Source organism: Nothobranchius furzeri, chromosome 1 (assembly GCF_043380555.1).
Source record: "Nothobranchius furzeri strain GRZ-AD chromosome 1, NfurGRZ-RIMD1, whole genome shotgun sequence".
Lineage (NCBI taxonomy): Eukaryota > Metazoa > Chordata > Actinopteri > Cyprinodontiformes > Nothobranchiidae > Nothobranchius > Nothobranchius furzeri.
In genome coordinates, this window is record NC_091741.1 from 61,690,390 (window position 1) to 61,711,193 (window position 20,804).

Genomic DNA, 20,804 nt, shown 5'->3' on the forward strand with positions numbered 1-20,804 from the left:
ACTAAAAATGTTAACTGTTCGTGATGGTTACCTGAGATTTGAAGGGTAATGGGGGTTGTTTTGTGGTTGATGGGAGAGAGAGGATTTCCGTCCAGAGAAGAGGCCTGTATGGGTGTAGGTAGATGGACCGTGGAAATTCGGAGTTGATCTACTACTGCTTGATCCAGAAGATTTTGATCACTACCTGAATCCACTAGAGCTCCAAAGGGGAGGCTGTGCTGAGAGAAAGAGATGACACAGGAAAGTAAACACCGGGATGAACTGTTGGAATTTGCACCCACCCGTACTCCCGGTTTTACTGGTGGGCTATCCCTTTTAGCTGGTCTGGAGATTGAGAGACAAAATGTCCAGGCTGTCCACAATAGAGGCAGAGTCTGGAGGACATTTGCCTGTTTCTTTCCTCCAGACTGAGTCGGGTACTGCCAATCTGCATTGGTTCTTCAGATTCCATGGGATTGACCCGTACGGGGGGTGCTCGAGATGAGGAAAGTGGTGGTGATGGAGGATTCATATGTGAACTCCTGAATCTGTCTCTCAGGCGTTGGTCGATTCGAGTGGCCCAAGCTATGAGTTCCTCTAGTTTCCGTAATTCGGGACAGAGGGCTAACTGGTCCTTGATTCTATTGTTCAGAGCTTCCTGAAAGGCTCCCATTAATGAGTCCTTATTCCAGGTAGAGGCCACAGCAATGGTTCTAAAATGCAAAGCAAATTCAGTAACGGGCTGACATCCCTGAGAAAGATGCCAGAGCTGCCTAGAAACGTCTGAACGCTGTTCCATACCACCAAAAGTTAATTTAAAATCTTTAATAAACATTTCAAGAGAGCGCCTTAAGAAATTTGGGTTCCGGCACTTTGCCTCTGCCAACTGTAAAGCTCAGCCCCGAAGTAAACCAATTATATATGAAATCTTCGCCAGATCTGAAGAAAATGAAGCAGATGAACGTTCAAACTCCAGATTACATTGCAGGAGAAATCCCAAGCATTGACTTGGGTCTCCCTCGTTCGTCATTGTGGCCGGGGATTCTGCTACCCAGAATAGAGCAGGAGTAGGAAGTGGTGACGGAGCGGAGACCGGAGAAACAATGGGGTTCTGTACTGGAGGTATCGGAGCGGAACACCGCTCATGAAGACGGCAAACCGCCGTGTCTAAACTGTGTTGTCACTGATTGGTCAGGGACAGCTGTTGAAGCAAAGTACGGTGTGGAGTCATGTTCGCAGAGAGTATCGAAAATGCCGGACGGGACGGATTCTGCGAGGTTAGCTAATTGGTCGGATGATTCTGTCATGGTGGCATTTAGTTTTCTAACCCACATGCAGAATCAGAGCCGGGAGACAAGGTAAGAAAAAACAATTACAGTATATTTATTAAATGAGGTGATGACTGGTGGAGCGCTCTCGAGGAAGCTGTGATATTTGGGGTCTGAATCTAATGGGAGAAAAACAGGAAGGTGACAAAGCGGCAGTTGGGAATGTAAATAATGCAAGCCAGTACAGTCTTACTAGATGGCTGGGAGGTGTAGATGCAGAGGAGAGGGTTGGTCTGGCCTGAGGTGGAGAAGAGCTCACAAGGGGTCCAAGGTTTGGTGACGAGGGATGAGGAATCCAAACCACTAAGTGTGACAGGCGGAGGGGGAGAGCGGGCCAGCTGACAGGGCAGGTGATACGAGGTAGAGATGAGATCCGTTGGTTATGGCTGGAGGGATGATCTGGAGTGATGTCTGCAGTACAAAATAGCAATCACTAGAGGCACAAGGAAAAAACACATGCGAGGTTAAAGACTGAGCTCGAGATGAGGTCGAATACCCAAACTGAGTTAATCATCCGACGTTGTGTAGGTCTCGGACTTTTCCTCTTATAGCCAGCCGGTGATTGCAGCCGAGTGGCTGCAGCTGGGCTGCTCCTCGGAACCACCCACCTGCAGGAGAAAGGTTAGTGTGGGAAAAACACCTCAGGCCATGACAGCCATAGCTGTGTTGAGGCTAAGCAAACTGGACGAGCAACCTTTTCAACACCAAATAAACTGTGCGCAAACGCAAATGGTTCCCTTAAAGCTAACAGAAAATTTGTGTTTTAGCGTACTTATGTGCTACAATAACTCAGAGATATCCTAGTACAGAGAAATTTAATTAATTTTAGTGAGCCACAAACACAGAACAGCTACACATAGTGCAACACTGAAAACAGGAAACGCCTTACCGCAGATACTGCCACCTACAGGTCACCTGTACCTGTACCAGCAGCCACTTCCCAAATACAATATCTATGAGTAGATCTGCAGGTCTTAAAAATGATTTATTTTTAAGCCTGGCTTAATCTCACACTGACACAACTGGAATACAGTGGCATATTCATAAGCATTAGCGTCTAATCACTACCAACTGGTGTAAATATTCAATCCACTGAGGCACTAAATGCTGATATTTACAACAGATGCTAAATGCAACTAAAGGCACGAGAAAGTAGCTGCAGCCACAAGCCAAATCATGTGTTATGAGCCAGCGCTGCCTGGAAGCCTCGTGTCACAGGTAGATACCAGAGAAACAACAGTTACAATTAACATGCAGCCTGTGAGCAGGCATGACTGTAACCAGACAGAGGGATGACGATAAAACATACAGCTGCTGAACAGATGTTGCCCCTGAAGACCTGGAATCAAAAACGGTACAGAAGTTCTTCTAGTAGTTAGTCTGGTCACACAAGTTCTGTTTTTACCCCAAAGAAAGCCCCTTCTCCCAAAAAAACTATACATATATTTTTAAATGAAACTAGATTTACCTGAAGGGAGGAGAGCAAAACATTCAACTGAAACTTTTTTTGACCAAGGGTTTTACCCGAGTCACAGATTTTAACTCGAGAAAATAAATTAAGCAACAGTCAGAAATCTGTTCAGTTGAGAGTGTTTATTAGATAATAATAACATCATAAGAGGTCCTACAATTCCTTGTTTTTCATGCCAAAGTTCCTGATAACCCTTTTATTCAAATCATGTTTGCTACGATCACTTCATGTGGTAATATCTGAAAAACTGCCAGATTTAAAGTTATTTTTTTTGTTTGCTGACAACGTTAAATAGAGGTGCCCCTTAAAGTTGATCATTCATAGATAATCATCTAAATCAGTCCAGTTGTTTAGGTGAAGATTTGCTTACAGACAAATGCATGAACACAGATGATGCAAAAACATCACCTGCCTTTCAGCTGCAGGTTATAATAAAACTGACATTTTCCACTTGTAACAAGGAGCAGATGTACAGTACAGGCCAACAGTTTGGACACACCTTCTCGTTCAATGTGTTTTTTTATTTTCATGACCATTTACATTGGGAGATTCTCACTGAAAGCATCAAAACTATTAATGAACACATGAGTTATGTACATAACCAAAAGAGGTGAAATACCTAAAAGCATGTTTTATATTCTATTTTCTTAAAAGGAAACACCATTTGCTCTGATTACTGCTTTGCACGTTATTGGAATTCTCTTAATAAGCTTCAAGAGGTAGTCACCTGAAATGGTGTCTTGAAAGACTGGTGTTCAAAGAAGGTACTAATCCTAAGACCGCGGTCTTGAGTTGGAAAAGGGTAGAACACCTCCTACAGGTCAAGGTCGAGGTCCTGCCCCAAGTGGAGGGGTTTAAGTATCCCGGGGTCTTATTCGTAAGTGAGTGAAAGATGGATCGGGGATCGATAAGCAGATTAGTGCTGCGTCTACAGCAGGAGTGGGGAACCCTGGTCCTCGAGGGTCGTATCCTGCATGTCTTTGCTCCAACACTTCTGATTCAGTGGTTGGTTCACCTGTTCTGCAGCTCATCAAGCTCTACAGAAGCTTGTTAATCACCTGCTGATTGAAATCAGGTGTGATGATGCAGGGTTGAAACTATAATATGCTGGATAGCGGCCCTTGATGGACCAGGGCTCCCCACCCCTGGTCTACAGCGATGCAGGTGTTGTACCAAATCTGTTATGATGAAGAGAGAGCTGAGCCAGAAGGCAAAGTTCTCGATTTACCCGTCGATCTATGTTTCAACCCTCACCTGGTCACAAGCTTTGGGTAGTGACCGAAAGAACGAGAGTGCTGATACAAGCGGCTGACATGAGCTTTCTCCACAGGGTGGCTGGGCTCCCCTTTAGAAATGGGGTGAGAAGCTCAGTCATCCGGGAGGGGCTTGGAATAGACCCGCTGCTCCTCCACATCGAGAGGAGCCAGTTAAGGTGGCTGGAAAATCTGGTTAGGATGCCTCCTGGACGCATCCCTAGTGAGGTTTTCCTGGCATGTCTAACCGGGAAGGGACCAAAATGAAGACCCAGGACACGCCGGTACTATGTCTCTCAGCTGCCAGGGAACTCCTTGGGATTCCCCCAGAGGGACTAGCCCAAGCGGCTGAGGAGAGGGAAGTCTGGGCCTCCTTGTTTAGGCTACTGTCCCTGTGACCTGACTCCGAATAAGCGGAAAAGAATGGATGGATGGATGGATGGATGGATGGATGGATGGATGGATGGTACTAATCCTGTTAAAAGGTTAGAGCTCTTGGAAATCAGTGTACAAATATTTGAAGGGAAAACCAGTGGGATTCAATTCAGTTTAATTGGGGCCAAGTTGGATGTTTAATGCATTCTTGTTGCTTAAGCAGCATTCCCACAGGACAGTTATCATAACTGATGAATGTGATCACTCAGGCAAGACTGAATGAGACTGGTCGCTGTGACACTTAAAAAACTTTATTAACAACTTTCAAAAGAACATTGCATTTTAAAAAATATTTTACATTCATTGCTGCTTTGTACAAATGCTTTAGAGCACAAACTAATCGTTCTAAAATGAACTACTTTCATTAGAAAATAAATAAGTTCAGAAAAGGAACTTGAGCCTTTTCTCCCACAGCAATGGATTGTGGGTAATACACTTCACCCAAGTCTGCATTGATGCAGAGTTCTGCACTTGAGAATCAGGACACCCTACACACTCGCATCCCTGGTCGGGGTCGCGCAATTGTAGGGCGCAAGTGTGGAAGTGAGAGAATTGGGATTGGGCCTAAACATCAGAAGATAACGCTCCAAATCCTCCTGTTTGAAGCATAGACATGAATACGTAGACACCCCACTGGAGGCTGAAGAGGGTAACAGTGTTGCTGCCATATTGGATGGGTCTCCTCACGCTCCAAAGTCAGTGCAGAGTGGGCAACTATTCCTGTTTTTGTGCAGCCTATGGTTGAAACAACTGGCGTACTATTGAAAATAGATCATATATTACTATTGACTTTTCAAGCTTACCAGATGGGATTTTAGATTTTAATTAATTTTAAAAAATGTTGTTACATTATATTTCTATTTTAATTATCCTGCCATACCTTATGTCAGATTTTTTGAAAAAGCATTACAAAATCTGTTTTTTAGTTGGGTAAGCACCTTCCTCTGTAGAAATGAATCCACTGAGGGCGAATGGAGACCCAACTAAGATGGCGGCCGACCACTGCGGCAGCACAAATAGGCAGTGCCAGTCCACGGGACGTCTACCTATATATGTTTGTGGTTTTAAGCACAGCTCTGACGTCGCAGACTGGTTCTGCTGGGCCAGGGGTTTGTGGGCTTTTCTGAGCCCCGAGTTCTGCCTGCAAGGCGTTCATTCATACTAGAGACCATTGCAAAAAATAATAATAATAATAAAATCCCTAACCCACTCCTTTAAACAAAGATTGGCATCAGACTTATTTTCTGTAGCATCAAGCTGTGGCAGGTCTGTGCTTGGCCAATGATGTTACCTATGGTATACTGGGGAAGACCCATAGGCACTAGTCAGAAAGCATACACCACATCAGCATGGGAGCTGGAAAACAGCAAACAACTTCGGAGTCAAGTGTTGATTCATTTAGGGCGTTTCTTTTTTCGGGGGGGTGATAACATGAGAAAAAAGGGCAAATTTTTTTCTGTGCATCTTAACCCTCTGGAGACAGGCATTGCAGATTTGCAACATTAAAACCTACCTACCTGGTTACTCCACATATGTGTTTCATGAGCATTTTTAACTCAGAAGTACCCCTGAAGGACTTAGTTGTTCGTCCTTTTAACAAAACTTATTGTGAGCCTGAGAGGGTTAAGCAGACCCACCCTCGTGAAAGGTAGGAGTCGCTGTCAGGAAATGAAAAACGCTGACTAGAACAGGAAACAAGAGACTGGAATTAAGTATGTGCTTCACTTCATTTTTGCTTATTGCTTCCTGTTCTCACAACGATCAAGTTTCCTTCCTCCTACAGATCAGCAACATACACCAACACTGTGAGGATTCTGGCTGCTAAAAGCTATTAGCAGCTGAGGTTTTATTCTGCAGAGGATTTATGAGAAAAAGTCCAGGGTCCATAAAGATCTAAGTAGGTCAGTTTGGCTGTGCAGTAGAGTGCTGGTTTACCCCCAAAATACTGACTTTAGAGGCCTCATTAAATCTCTCAAATGGGGTTTAATAACCATGAGTTCAAAATAGAAAATATAAACAGAAAATGTGACTACAATAGAGGCAATCTGAGCAAACAACTCTGCTTTTTATCCTATCTATGCTCACATTTGCTTTTGAATGACAGCTTTAATCTTAAAAAAGGCTTTCACTGTCAGACAGAAAAGTCCTTTGAGGTAGATCAATCAATCAATCAATCAATCAAACAATCAATCAATCAATCAATCAATCAATCATCAATCAATCATCAATCAATCAAATTGTATTTGTATAGCGGCTTCCACTGCTTTTATAGAAGCCTAAGGCGCTGAACATGACATAAAAACAGTCAAAGAGCAAATAGACAGATTAAAAACTGCATCAAAAATGACAAAAATGATGAGACAGATACGATTAAAAAACTAAAAATCTAAAAGTCCATATTATATAAACGCCTAACAATAAAAATGACTCCTCAATCGGCTCTTGAAGACCTGCAGTGATGGGGACTGTTTGACAGCAAGTGGGAGCTCATTCCATAGTGTTGGAGCAAGGACCAAAAAGGCCCTATCACCTCTTCTTTTGAACCTTGTTCTTTGCTGGTTCATTCAGGTTACAGTCACAGTCCAAACGGGTAACGTGGAGCTCGTACAGTATGTCCCTAAACAGCTACTGCATTTTAAGATGGTGGATGACCATGGAGCGTCGACCACAGTTTATGTATAAAAAATGTATAATTTCAAGTTCAGAGGAATATTTAGAATTGATATTGGTGAGAAATATTAGTGAAGAAGGACAAGTTTGTGAACTGGAAACACAGGATTTTATAGTAAACTGGTAAAAATATCACACACGGGGGCTTTAAGGAGCTTAACCCTTTGATGTACACATCAAGAAAACTGCAATTAAATAAATATTTTTTTGAATTTTCTCTTCCTTCCTTCATACAATTTATAATTTTGAAACAGGGTGTTTCTCAATTCCAAGGAACCTTGCCCTGAAGTCTTGGCCCCGCCCCGGTTGCCTAGGAGATACGTCATCGGGAGCCGCCAAGATGTGTTCCAATGTTCTTGTCTGAGGCGTGTGTTCTCCGTTTGTTAGCCATTTAGCTAGCGGAGCGAGGATACACGGGAGGTGTCTTGTAGCCTAGCCTTGGTCAAAAATTACCCAGAATACACCGCAGTATTTTCAAAAGGATGGCGGATCAGAAGCAGGCAGCTACTTTGGGGACTATTTTCAAGTTTAAAAGTAAGTCAGCTAATTTAAAATGTGTTTTTTAGATCCAAAGAAGTTATCTATTGTTGGTTAGTTGCTTAGTAGTTGCGGCTTCTGTGGCTAGTGGGTAGTAACTTACTTATATTTTTAATTTAATAAATATATACACAATTTTAAAAGTAAAAGCCTCGTTATATATTTATATTGAAACTAATATGTGTAAAATATAACGTTGTCTCCCGTGTCACGTGACGTTACATGACTGCCGTGGAAGCCGAGGTCACATGATGCAAGTCTGTTCCATTTAACCGTTTTCTTTGGCCAAGAAAGGACAGTGTCCTCATAAGCAAGGTGCCTGGCCTCGCAAGATATCGCCTCGCAAGGCCAGGTGCCTTAACATTGAGAAACGCCCACAGACTTCTATCTAACGGATGGGATTTTCATTCATGGTAAAACTTTGAATTCAAAAAATTACTAAAAGATTAATAAAACTGTTATATACTTCTGTAACTTAGCAGCTGAGTAAACCCAGTGTTATAGTGCCACAGAACCAACCGCACACTAGATTCCCTTTATTTCTGGTGACATGCAAATAAGCCCTGCTGGGGGGGCATTCAGGCCCAGGAACACTTTGCACTTCTGATATTTCCATCTTGACACTCCCTTTGGACAGAGGTTACACCAGTGAAGAGGCTGGTGTCCAAAGTTATCCTAACACACATCTGGTTGTGAACGTGAAGGTTCTGGGCTCTAACGTTTCTCCTGAAGCAATATTTGAGGTGGAAAAGATGAGGATGTTTGGCCAACTTTTGTTGCGAGCTTGTTGACCTGCATCGAGCTGTAGGCAAACTGCCAGATGGAACCTTTATAGACAGAGCAGTTTCTCATTCAGTAAGGCACAGTCCATCTTGAGAACAAGCCGAGCATTTGAGATACACAGGTCAAGGATGTAACCAAACAGCAGAAAATACCATCACCATGATTTTGCTGAGGACTTGAACATGTGCACCAGCATGTCTGAGAGATGAGTGCCTCCCATATGGTGATTGTAAACTTGAACTGGAGATGGGCATCGATCTTTACTCCATCATTTGACACTTGTAATAGGCATGATCCCAGATGCAGTGCTCAGAATATTGACATTTACTGTCAAACCATTTGACTGCAAGGACTGCTTCAGCAGGTTCCATTACCATTCTTCATCCATTCTTTAACAGTAATGAGTTAATCTCCACCCATTTGGTTGGGTCAGACAGTGCCATTGCATTTGACCCCCTGATTTTCATTGAGGTTTTTGGGGGGTTGTTACAGAAGACAGAGAGCTGTGGCTCTATGATGGTTTTGGATAATGTCATTGCCACTTTGTCGCCAAGAAGTAGTATTTGTTCTACCTCACTAAGAACAGCATTGTAAATGGCCTGTATTTGGATAGCGCCTTGCTAGGGGTAATGAATGTGGATGCAGCTTGGTAGAGCAATGGGTAATGAATGGTGACAGAGGAACATGTATAGCAGAACAGCCTTGATTTTATTGTTTGTTTGCAATGTATTGGTGGAATATGCCAGCTCTAGCATATGGCTCCATAACCTCCTCCAGGCTGCACTGTGAGTAGATGGGTGTGTTCATCAAAATGAAGGAAAATATGGGGAGAAAGGAAAATTCTATGCATCAATGAAGTGGTTATAATATTTTTTCATGATAATAAGTCAATTAGGGTTTTTATTATATGGTGAATGGCCTGTATTTGTGTACTACAACCCCCCAAGGCGCTTCACAACACAATCAGTCACACACACATTCACACACTGGTGGGGATGAGCTCCGATAGCCACAGCTGCCCTAGGGCGCACTGACAGAGGCAAGGCCTGCGGTACACTAGCGGCACCAGTCCCTCTGACCACCACCAGCAGGCAAGGCAAGTGTCTTGTCCAAGGACACAACAGCAGCATTCTCTGGTAGGAGCCGGGTTCCAACCTGCAACCTTCCAATTACTGGACAACCCGCTCTACCTCCTGAACTACTGCTATTCAGTCGATATAACGATGAATTTCTTCCAAAAGATTTTGTGTGAATAAGCACTAATTTTTTAAACATGAAATTAGTAATGCACTATAGGTGTAGAGACTTAATCCACTCTCCCAAATTATTTGTTTTCAAGAAAGCACAATGTTACTCTGGTGTCAAGTTTCATCGTTGGCAAAAACAAGCTGACTGCACATCAACCACAAAACTGTATACATCATCCAAAATACATCAAAATTAGGCCTACCTGTTCCACTCGGATCTCGTATTCTCCGTTCAGCTTTTTGCCCCGGAAATACTTTGCCCTGCAAAGAAATACAAGATATTTTTTATTGGTGTGGAACTCCAACCTGTATATTCCCCTGCTGTACCACTCTCCTCAACAAGCTCACAGTCAAAACAACCTTAAAATATCCTTTTGTTTATTTCCTAGAAGATGAGCTTTAATCTTTACAGACCATCCAAAATACCTTTCAAATGGGCAAGAAAAGTGACTCACAGTTTCCATGATTACAGAATGTGACCTTTCATGACCTCAAGTAAACACACACAAGGTGACTAAAGAAATACTATAAAGCTCTTTTTAGCCAAGAATGTTATCCCACTGAGGGATTTTTATTGTCTTTCTTTAAATAATGATGTTTATATTTCCAGATCACTAACTCTGCTCCAGAGTTTAGGAGTTAGAAATACACAGACAACATCTTAATCAGACATGCAGCATTTAGTCTACATGAAAAGTATGTGGGTTCTGTAAGCAAGAAGGAGAAGAAAAAAAGACAGAAAAGATTTGAAAATGTAGTTGCATCACTTCTCTTCCAGGCTAATTTGAGTCAGGCGAATGTGTTTACAGATAATCTAAGTTTGCTTGCAGGCTAACCTACCAGGACAAGTTGATATTCTTTAGCATGACTTTTTATTCTTCTCTATACTGAATTTCAGACAATAACAAGTTAGAATTAGGAAAACGTTGTTTAATAAATGCAAAGAAAGAAAAAGAAAAAGAAACAATCTTTTACATGACACTTCTCAAGATAAAAACCACGCAGCACTTCACAAGAACAGAAGTTTAAAGAGAAGAAACAATAATATGCAAGTTCACACGTCACCAGCCTCGAGGTCACAATGCCAAAGTCGCTTACACCAAAGGTTTGCACCATAGATTACTGATTGACTTCCACAGATTTCTAACAAACTTTCAATTTTTTGCTTTTTCTTTGATTTCTAAACTGCATAAAAGTCGTAGATTATCAGGTGAAAGATGAAATCTGGAATTTTGTACCGTAACTTTAACACATTTGGCTGTGTTATTGTTTTGAGGTGCCCCAGTGCACCATGGGCTTAGCGGTGAACTTTGACCTTTGGCATATGTGTGGCTGCTGACAATCTGCTGAGGGCTCCAGGCTGCAGTTATAACTATGTAGGCTACATGCTAGTAGCCTTTGGCTACCGGGACAGGCTGTTTGGGGTTTGAGTGCCTATTAAGTCCATGTTTACTTCAGTTTTCTCAGACTGTGACTAAATAAAGTTCTGTTCCTCTCTGTTTGTTCTCTTTAAAGTCTGCCTTTGTAATTGATCTGGATATCCTTTTAGTTCTGCTCATCAGTGCTCATTACAATCACAGAGAGGCATCCTGCACCTGACATGTCCCAGCTGTTTTCAGTTGAAGATTTTTTTGATCATGAAGAGCATCATTGTCATCAATTTTGAGAACCATGAATCTTCATGATGACTAACATACAAATTAAACACCCTCCTGTCAGTCAGTACTGCCACAGAGCTGGAGCCAGGCCTTACAGGGCTCATTCAATAAAAATGACCGGTATGCCTTTAAAGTTCTCACAAAACATGTCGGTGTCTAGGGTGATCACTGAGAAAAACTTGTAAATCTTATAAAATCTAAACATTATGTATGCTCTTCCTTCCTTAACTAAGGCCAAGAAAATAGGTTTCCTCTTTTGAGTTTCACCAGATAGTTAGCTCACAGTTATTGAATGCTGAACTGATTCTGTTGGTATCCGCACACACAAAAACCATGGGAATAATAAAGTACCTGTACTTGTATCGTGCTTTTCTCACAGTGAATCATTCATCCATTCATATCCACACCTGCACACATTCACACACTGATGATGATGAGCTACAATGTAGCCACAGCTGCACAGAGGCACACTGACAGAAGTGAGGTTGCCGTACACCAGCTGGCAAGGGGGGTGAAGTGTCTTGCTCAAGGACAGTACAATTACAATGGCCTGAGCGAGGCTTGAACCTGCAATCCTCTGGTTACAAAGGGGTTCCCATTGTCAGGCCAGGTAGACATTGTCAAGTCTTACCTACTGCTAATTTAAATGTTTGTAGTTGCAGCCACGGACAAAGTTTTAAAGAGACAATGTGTAGTTTTTACCATTAATCTCTGAAAATATCCATCGAAATGTTGAAAATGAAAAAAATGATGCCAAGTCGTTAGGCTTCGTAACATATACCTATAGAAATCCCCTGGGGTTAATTTGAGCCGAATCTTAACTGAACAAGATCCGGGAACTGTCTTATTTTGAAAGGACCGTTCCGGCAACTATCTGCTAGGTTCCGGCAACTCACGCAATCAACTTGTGTGATATGCAGGGTCCAAATTACGGGTGAGCAAAAGGGAGCTCCAGGAAGCCTTTAACTTATACACCCAGGGGGAGCTCGAAAACAATCCTGGTTCTACTTATATTACATTATTCATGTGGACTCTCTGGGGATTATTTTGAGCTGAAAGGTGCAGAGCTCTGATCGTTGACGCGCTACAGACAGCTGCATGCTGAGCACGGCAACAGTAACATTCTCAAAGTGTCGCCACCTCAAAAAAATTATTTTACATGTGATCGTTTATGTTGGCTCATATCCATTTATGCTTTCTGTCTTTTATTTGTGTCTGGTGCGTTTTGCTGCTGTGGAGCGGAGCACGTCACCTGTTTTGTCCTCTGGTGACTTCACCTCACTGGTGCGGCTCGCACGCACAGCAGTTCAAAGGTAATTGATAAGGTAAAAATACATGAAGCCAGGTTGCAGTTTTTCTTTAGGATTGAGAGGAGATGCAGGAAGATAATAGACAGATAGGACAGAAAAACTGTCAAATAAAAACAAGTTTGTTTTTGTACCTGGTTGCAACAAACTGACACCATTGAAGGTAATCATTGCCACAGAAGTGAGGAACAGAAATTGAAATTATTATTTCAATGTTTAGAGCAGCAGCAACTCTGAGAGGCTGCAGGCGCATCAGTAAGTTTGCGGCCGCTGCGCAGGGAGGGGGGAGGGCTGAAGCGGGGGAACAGTAAAGATGCAAAAACTACCGTTGTTAAAAGAGATGTGTGTTAACTGTAAAAATGTGGGCGGAATTTTTAATTACTTGTCAAAAGCTCCAGCTGATGCATTTTTCACAAAAAACATAAAAAAACAATTTGCTTAGGATTGAAGCTGCAAAAGTAAATCTGCAAACCAAGTCGGACACAGAACTCAGTGTTTAGTACAAAACTCAGCCGCTAGGTTCGTGACAGGCACTAGGCACATGGAACATATCACCCCTGTGTTGGCATCCCTTCATTGGCTGCCTGTGCAATACAGGGCAAAATTCAAGGTCTTGGTACTGGCATACAAGGCCTTACAAAGAAGTGCTCCAGCATATCTTGGCAACCTTTTGCATAGATATGCCCCCTTGTGGGCCCTTCGCTCAGCCAGCAGGGAGCTGTTGATCGTTCCACGCACCAAGTGCAGGTCACAGCAGGACCGTGCGTTCTCGGTGTTGGCACCTGCACTTTGGAACCAGTTGCCTTTGGTGGAGCATCAGTCACCCTCATTGGGGGTTTTTAAGACTCGCCTTAATTTTTTGTCGAGGCCTTCCAGGATTTGCAAATTTTACCCGGTTTCGATGCCCCGGCCTCTTTATCTTTTTCAGGATTTAATTTTTTGCTTTTACTCTCCTCTTTTAATTGATTTTATGTTGGTTTTACGATTGTTATATTTCATTCTGATGATTTTATGTTTTTATTGTGTTGTGTTCAACATCTTGGTAGTCTGCATTGGTCGCAGAAGGGGCTTTATAAATAAATGAAATTAAATGAAATGAAATGAAATTAAATTAAATGAAACTCTCACCTCTCCCATTGGCTATGGCCTTGTTCGAGATGAACAGTGCCTGGCCTGGAAAACAGACGAGAGCAGACTGACGCAGCAGGGGGAGTGGCTGAAAGCCTGCGTTTAAGTCGGACAGATTTCCCTACATGTGTAGCTCACGGGTGACGATGGATGAAGATATCGCGTTAGTGTTCATACTTGTTTAATTTTTTATTTTAATTCTGGTGCCTATTAGCAACCGAAACACATCCTCACATGCTTGTGGATATAATATAATGCATATGGAGACATGAATGTAATAATAAGTAAAGGTTATCAGCTGTAGTTTTGGTGTGCTTATAGGAAACGTAACAAAAGAACACAAATCACATTTTTCTTTATGGCCTATATAGTTGTCAACATCAACGTAACATGATTTACAGAATACATGTGACCAACTAACACTTCATGGTCTACCATCGGATGTTCGGATCAAAATGTGAACCAATCAGGTCTTAGATGAGGTGAGACCCAGGTGTTTCCTGTCATGCCCTAGGTTTTGCAGCCGGTGGAGAGCAACTGCAGCGCCATGCTCCAAAATCTACAGCTGCCTTGATCTCACGAGGTTATCGTTGCCTACGTAGGCATGACGTCAGAGCAAGTCGGCGTCAAGACGGACACAAATCTAACCGGTAAGCACTGCACGCCGATCACAGATGATCTAATCTGCGCAGAACTGGCTCATCTCGAACACGGCCTATGATCCCTTAGGCCACATCCACCTTAAACAGGAATCCATACTGCAAGAGGAAACGAGAGAGTGCTAAACACCAGTCGCCATTTTCTACATCCAAACATTATAGTTGTCTGTGACTTCAAATGCCGTTTTTCTTTTTGGGACTTTGGTATTTTGTCCTAAAGTTGAAGCATTAGCAGCCGGCTGTTTCTCCTTCTCTGATATTATTGAGTGAAGATCCTCTAACATCAGTGGTGTTCAGTTGCTAAATACATGATTGCATAATAAGTGGAGGACCCAGGGAAGTGTGGAAGTGTGGTGGTTCAATGAGACAGACAGCCAGATGGTCCAATAGTTGGTTTCAGACCAAGCCACGCTATCGGCTGGGGTTTTTAGACAATTGCGGGGAACCACTTTCTTTTTTTATTAGGCCCGAGCAGCAAAAGCGCTGCGAAGGCCTATTGTATCTGCTCTGTTTATTTTTCTTCCACGAAGTAAATTGGCTTTTTGGAGGCCTTAACATACCCAAAAACTCAGGAATATTTGCACGCTTGCCAGGCTTGGTGTAAAATTTTGTATTTTAAAGGTCCCCAAAAAAATCACAATAAAACTAGCTCCACAGCGCCCCCTAGAATGTGAAAAATACCCCCCTCCATAAACCTTACTTTGTCGTACAGTTATGAAATTTTGTACACTTGTAGTACTCAAAAGTTCGCACAGAAAAGCTTCTTGCAACCATGGTCAACATCAAACAAGAAGTCGGCCATTTTGGTTTGAAATGGTGATTTTGACCCCGTTTTGGCCGTTTCTAGGGACCGCTTCTGATTGATTTACTCACTCATTTTTCGCACGATCGTCTCGAAATTTGTGGGAAATTGCTCAGAAGGGATGGGCGATCAAATGGAAAAAATAAAACTGACTTTTCGTATATGCTGAAGGGGTGTGGCCAGGCCTCGAAGTTCGACTACTCGCCAAAAAAATATAAATGGTTATAACTTCACCCTCGAATAGAGTAGAGTTACAAAAATGTCTGTGGTCATTTGACATTAAGCCACAAACTAAATTAAATGGTCGGATGATGACATCACACAAGCCCCGCCCCCTTAGGACCAAAAAGGTCAAGTTTTACTGTGATAGGTCCCAAATCGCCCCATTTCACTTAATCACCACAAATTTGTAGCTGGTAACTCAAGACAAGTGGGTGTTTCTTGGCGTCACTTTATGGGAGTTTTCAAACTCTAAACAATCCTATTGTAAGGATGAATACTCACCAATATGAAATTTCACTTCTAGAATTTGAGAAAAAATTATAAATATGGTACTCATATTGTAAGAAAACATGAGATTATAAATAAGGAGCTAAATCTAATTCTCCATTAAGACCTGGGAAATTAGTAGCTTTTAGTGTGTAAATCCAAAATAATTCTCTTTGCAAAAGTTTTTGTGTTGTACTGGCCATCCAATCAGAATGCAGTCTACCTGCCCAGCTTTGGCAGGTGTCATTGATTGGCCTTTTTAACATGGGGGTGAGTGAGCACACAAACATTCTGAGCCCTGACGAAGGCCCTGTGGGCTGAAACGCGTTGGCATTGATGTTTTTAACAATTTAAGCCATGTACTAATAAAGGCTTTTTATTTTTGTATCTCCTGAGTGCCTCAGATCTCCTTTTGCCAACATTTATGTGGATCCCTTGGCTGAAGAGCACCAGTGAGAGCACCAGATAAGATTTCTCACACCCCTGCAGCACTTCCAGCATTTTTTCTATTAACAGAAAACCATCTTTGATGACCAAAGATGACCTCTATGGGATTTAGTTGTAAATGGTCACAGCGCCCCCTAGATGGGTTCAAACTTTATCAACTTCTAAAGACAAGGTCAGAATGGCATTATACTTGGCTTGTGTCATCACGTGACTGCACCAAACACATCGATGTGGTTGCTGGTTCAAATCCCTTTAGCTCCGCCCCCTTTCAGCTCTTTGGCTCTAGAAAGCACATGCAACGTCTGATTGATGCCAAACTACTACAAAACCATCTTTGACTCCCTACGAAGACCTCAATGGGATTTTGATGTAATTGGTCACAGCGCTCCCTAGATAAGATTAAGAGTTAATTACTTCCTAGTACAAGGTCACAATGGCATTAAACTTGGCTTGTATCATCACGTGACTGCACCAAACACATTGATGTGGTTGTTGGTTCAAACCCCTGTAGCTCCACCCCCTTTTGGCTCTCTGGCTCTAGATAACACACACAACGTCTGATTGATGTCACAATAACAGAAAACCATCTTTGCAAACCAAAGCTGACCTCAATGGGATTTTTCTGTAGTTGGTCACAGCGCCCCCTAGATAACTTTACCCTTCAATGACTTCAAAAAATCATGGTCAGAATAGCATTAAACTTGGTCTGTGTCATCGCACCACCAGTGTGGTAAAGATAGAGTATCCCTTAGTGGTTAGATGTGTAATTTAATGGTGGGCTCAGAGAAGATGCTGAGTCAGGGTGATGTGCAGACGAGGAGACCGTTCGCTGATTCCGGTGTCGGGGTGGTCGATGTTTATACATTTTTGGTGTGTTCTTACTGTGTTTAGTTACTAATTCCATTTTTGGTTCTTTTTAAAACACAGGAAAGGTTTTTCTTTACCTTGCTATGGGAATGGGTCGATGTTTATGTTCAGCGGACATGCCCGAGTGCACCAGACTGCCGGCCAGGCCGGAGCGGCGCGGAACTGCAAGGGCCGAACGATGATGCTTGCAGCTTTAATTTGTTTTGTTTTTAATTTCCACAATATATTTGTAGTTATTAGAACATTGTTAAGCAGCACGAAAAAAATGTTGTGGGCTAGCTTGTTATGTCGATTTTCTTTGGCTGTTTTGAGTCCATTTTCATCTCAAAGTGGGACTATAAGGTTAGGTTTATGGTTGAGTTTCTACAAATGGATGACATAATAAAGGAGGTGGCAAACTTTGTGATTTTTTAAAATACATTTGGCAGTTGCTGTAATTTTTTCACCCTGTAAACAAGATATATAACTTTTAAGAAACATTGTAATCATAAGGCATATGCCACAGGACTTGGTGTTTCTGGTTTAGAATGTGAAGCATTAGCTAAAGTGCTCCTGTTGAATAGGTTTCAGTGGGAAGTCTGAGGTTCATGAACTTTTGCCCTCTTCCAGAGGCACAGCACAGATTCACAAATCCCTTGAGAGAATTTCCTGTTTCTTTTTTCCCAGTGTGTGGGCTCCCTGCCTCTTCTGTAGACATTACATGAAGTTACAGCCCTCCTCATAAAGCCCAGGATAACCAGAGCTTCTCATAATGCTCTGCTAGATACAAAAAAGAAGTAAACAATGTGCCAGAGCAGGACTGAATTGAGCAATCAGATGCTCATATCATTCTGAACACAGTGCAAACAGACTGACAGCAACTTGGCTAAGGGTCTAGCGTGCCGGCCTGAGAGAAGGAGTGAGAGAGAGACACGCAGGGAGAAAAGGAGGAATTGTTGGTGGTTGCAGTGATGCTCTCAGTGATGTGTACTGCTTTTGTGAATTAGTCATTGCTGGAAGCCAAGGCTGTCAGGACAGAGCAGGGTTTCCCCAGAGACTCCTGCCTCCCAGTTGGAATGACCAGGAGGAAATTCAGCCTCAGCAAGCAAAGGATGGATGGACGGGCGTTCTCCTGGTCAGAGCCATTCAGGGAGCCTAGAAAAACTGATGAGTAACGTTTAAGGCATCCTCAGTCTGAAACTACATGGAATATTGACCATCAGGTTTATGGGCTTCATGAATGTTCTCCTGCTGTTCTGGAGGAAACTCCTGAAGAATAAACAAGCTGTCTCAGGGAGTTCAGGGGAGACATTACCTTTCTGGCAAAACACAAGAGTCTAATTAGGCTTTTAAGCTTGGTGTCCAGTAGGCTTACGGCCTGTCAAACTGATACAAGACCGGCATTAACCTGTAACAACAACCTCAGGTTTCAGCATCAACAAGCTCCAAAGATTACTGGACTAAAACTAGATGATTTCCATCTAAAAGAAGTGTGTGCAATTCAAATGCAACACTTCTGGAGGGGAGCTTGATTTTTACCAAAAGTATGAAATGTATCAATGACTTCTTCCTAAAAATGTCAAATCCCACAAAGTGTTGGAAATATTCCTCAGAGGTTCTGGTCCATACAGACATGACATCATCGCATAGGCCTATCCATGATGTGAACTTCTTGTTCCACCACATCCTAAAGGTTGATCTGGTGACTGCGAAGGTTGCTGGAGCTCAGTGGACTCATGGTCATGTTCTAGAAACCAGTTAAAGATGGTCTGACGTTTGTGACATGGTGCTTTATCCTGCTGGAAGTATATGGCGTTTGAAACGTGCCACAACCCGTGCACGCGCATTGGGTCCACAGCGCGCGTGTGAACGGGACTCGCGAGCGGAAATATACATGGCGAGAGGTCATTTGTGCACTGAGAGGGAGCAAACTGTGTCTGTGAGCGCACAAGGATGTGCACAAGTGACAAACCTGCGTGCGCGCGTTGTCAACGAGCACACAGCAGAGGAAAACGTGCGCGCGCGGCAGCCTCTGTGCGCGCTCGGCAGCCTCTCTGCGCGCTCGGTTTCTGACTCCTGCTCGCTCGGCTGAGGATCCAGGTTCGAGTCCGGGCAAGGAAAATGCAGTAGATGTCATGCTAATTTTTCTTAATTTCATGTATTTTACAGTTGTGACCGTTCAACTGTCATTAAACGTCCGAATGTTTGCTGGGCAGTGTTTTAAAAAGTGCACATAAGCTAGATGGTTTTAACCATATAAAATTACATTTTTTGTGATACTGGAAAAATACATACTGAAATAAAACTACTGATTGAAAACTTTATGACTGTGGTTGTACAATATATGACTCACTAGTACACTGCAAACTCCCTTAGAGTGGGGCTTCGAGAGAGAGAGAGAGAGAGAGAGAGAGAGAGAGAGAGAGAGAGAGAGAGAGAGAGAGAGAGAGAGAGAGAGAGAGAGAGAGAGAGAGAGAGAGAGAGAGAGAGAGAGAGAGAGAGAGAGAGAGAGAGAGAGAGAGAGAGAGAGAGAGAGAGAGAGAGAGAGAGAGAGAGAGAGAGAGAAAAGTTCTTGCCTCATTAATGAATTGTTTTTTTTTTCAGTATTTAATTGACAAATTATCCTTTCAAATAATTTATTGATGAGTTACATAATTGTCCATTTAGAATTGTTGAATGGACTGAGTCAAGTTTGGTGCACTTTATATATTTCAAAACATGTTTTTTTTTATTTTAATGATGCATATAAATAATTGAAATGTTAATTTAATGAAATATTTCTATTTTTTCATTACCTCACCCTTGTTTTGACAAAAACGGGACCTTGCTGGATAATATCATGGAGAAACTATTTGTTCACAGTACTTGGCTCAGTGAGGATCTGTGTAAAGGAGGAGATACTCAGAAATCTGTCTGCAGATTGTTACAACCCAGACTGGAAGTGGTGGGCTGTAATAAGAAAGGAGACCAAACAGAGGAGTGGGGGTTCAACAACTGATTTATTTAACAAAAGTAAGGATTTACTAAAGCAAGTTAGTGAACAGAAAATGCCATCTCAAGGTTTTACTCGGATGTCCCTCAGCAGGGACCTCACTTACTTTGGTTAAATAAATAAGTTGTTGAACCCCCACTCCTCTGTTTGGTCTCCTTTCTTATTACAGCCCACCACTTCCAGTCTGGGTTGTAACAATCTGCAGACAGATTTCTGAGTATCTCCTCCTTTGGTACACAGTTCCTCACTGAGCCATGTACTGTGAACAAATAGTTTCTCCGTGATATTATCCAGCAAGGTCTTGTTTTTGTCAAAACAAGGGTGAGGTAATGAAAAAATAGAAATATTTCAATAAATTAACATTAAAATTATTTATATGCATAATTAAAATAAAAAAACATGTTTTGAAATATATAAAGTGCACCAAACTTGACTCAGTCCATTCAACAATTCTAAATGGACAATTATGTAACTCATCAATTAATTATTTGAAAGGATAATTTGTCAATTAAATGCTGAAAAAAATAAACAATACATTAATGAGGCAAGAACTTTTTAAACTTGAGCATACCTACACCCACAAGTCTATTTTTACCTGGTTAAAACCATCTAGCTTATGTGCACTTTTTAAAACACTGCCCAGCAAACATTCAGACATTTAATGACAGTTGAACGGTCACAACTGTAAAATAATATCACAGGAATTAGGAAAGAATAATTACATCAACTCCATGTTCCTTGGCCGGACTCGAACCTGGATCCTCCAGAGTGAG

The 20,804-nt window shown here is 42.2% G+C and overlaps 1 protein-coding gene across 3 annotated transcripts in view; it reads right to left on the minus strand.

Moving 5' to 3' along the window:
* The window catches only part of syn3 (synapsin III), a 203,361-nt gene that overhangs the window by 128,236 nt on the left and 54,321 nt on the right, over positions 1-20,804 (minus strand). For all 3 annotated transcript variants that reach the window (XM_070549581.1, XM_070549585.1, XM_054740043.2), the window contains one exon: positions 9,907-9,964. In XM_070549581.1, coding sequence (XP_070405682.1) covers positions 9,907-9,964 — 58 coding nt within the window. The remainder of the gene's footprint in view (positions 1-9,906; positions 9,965-20,804) is intronic.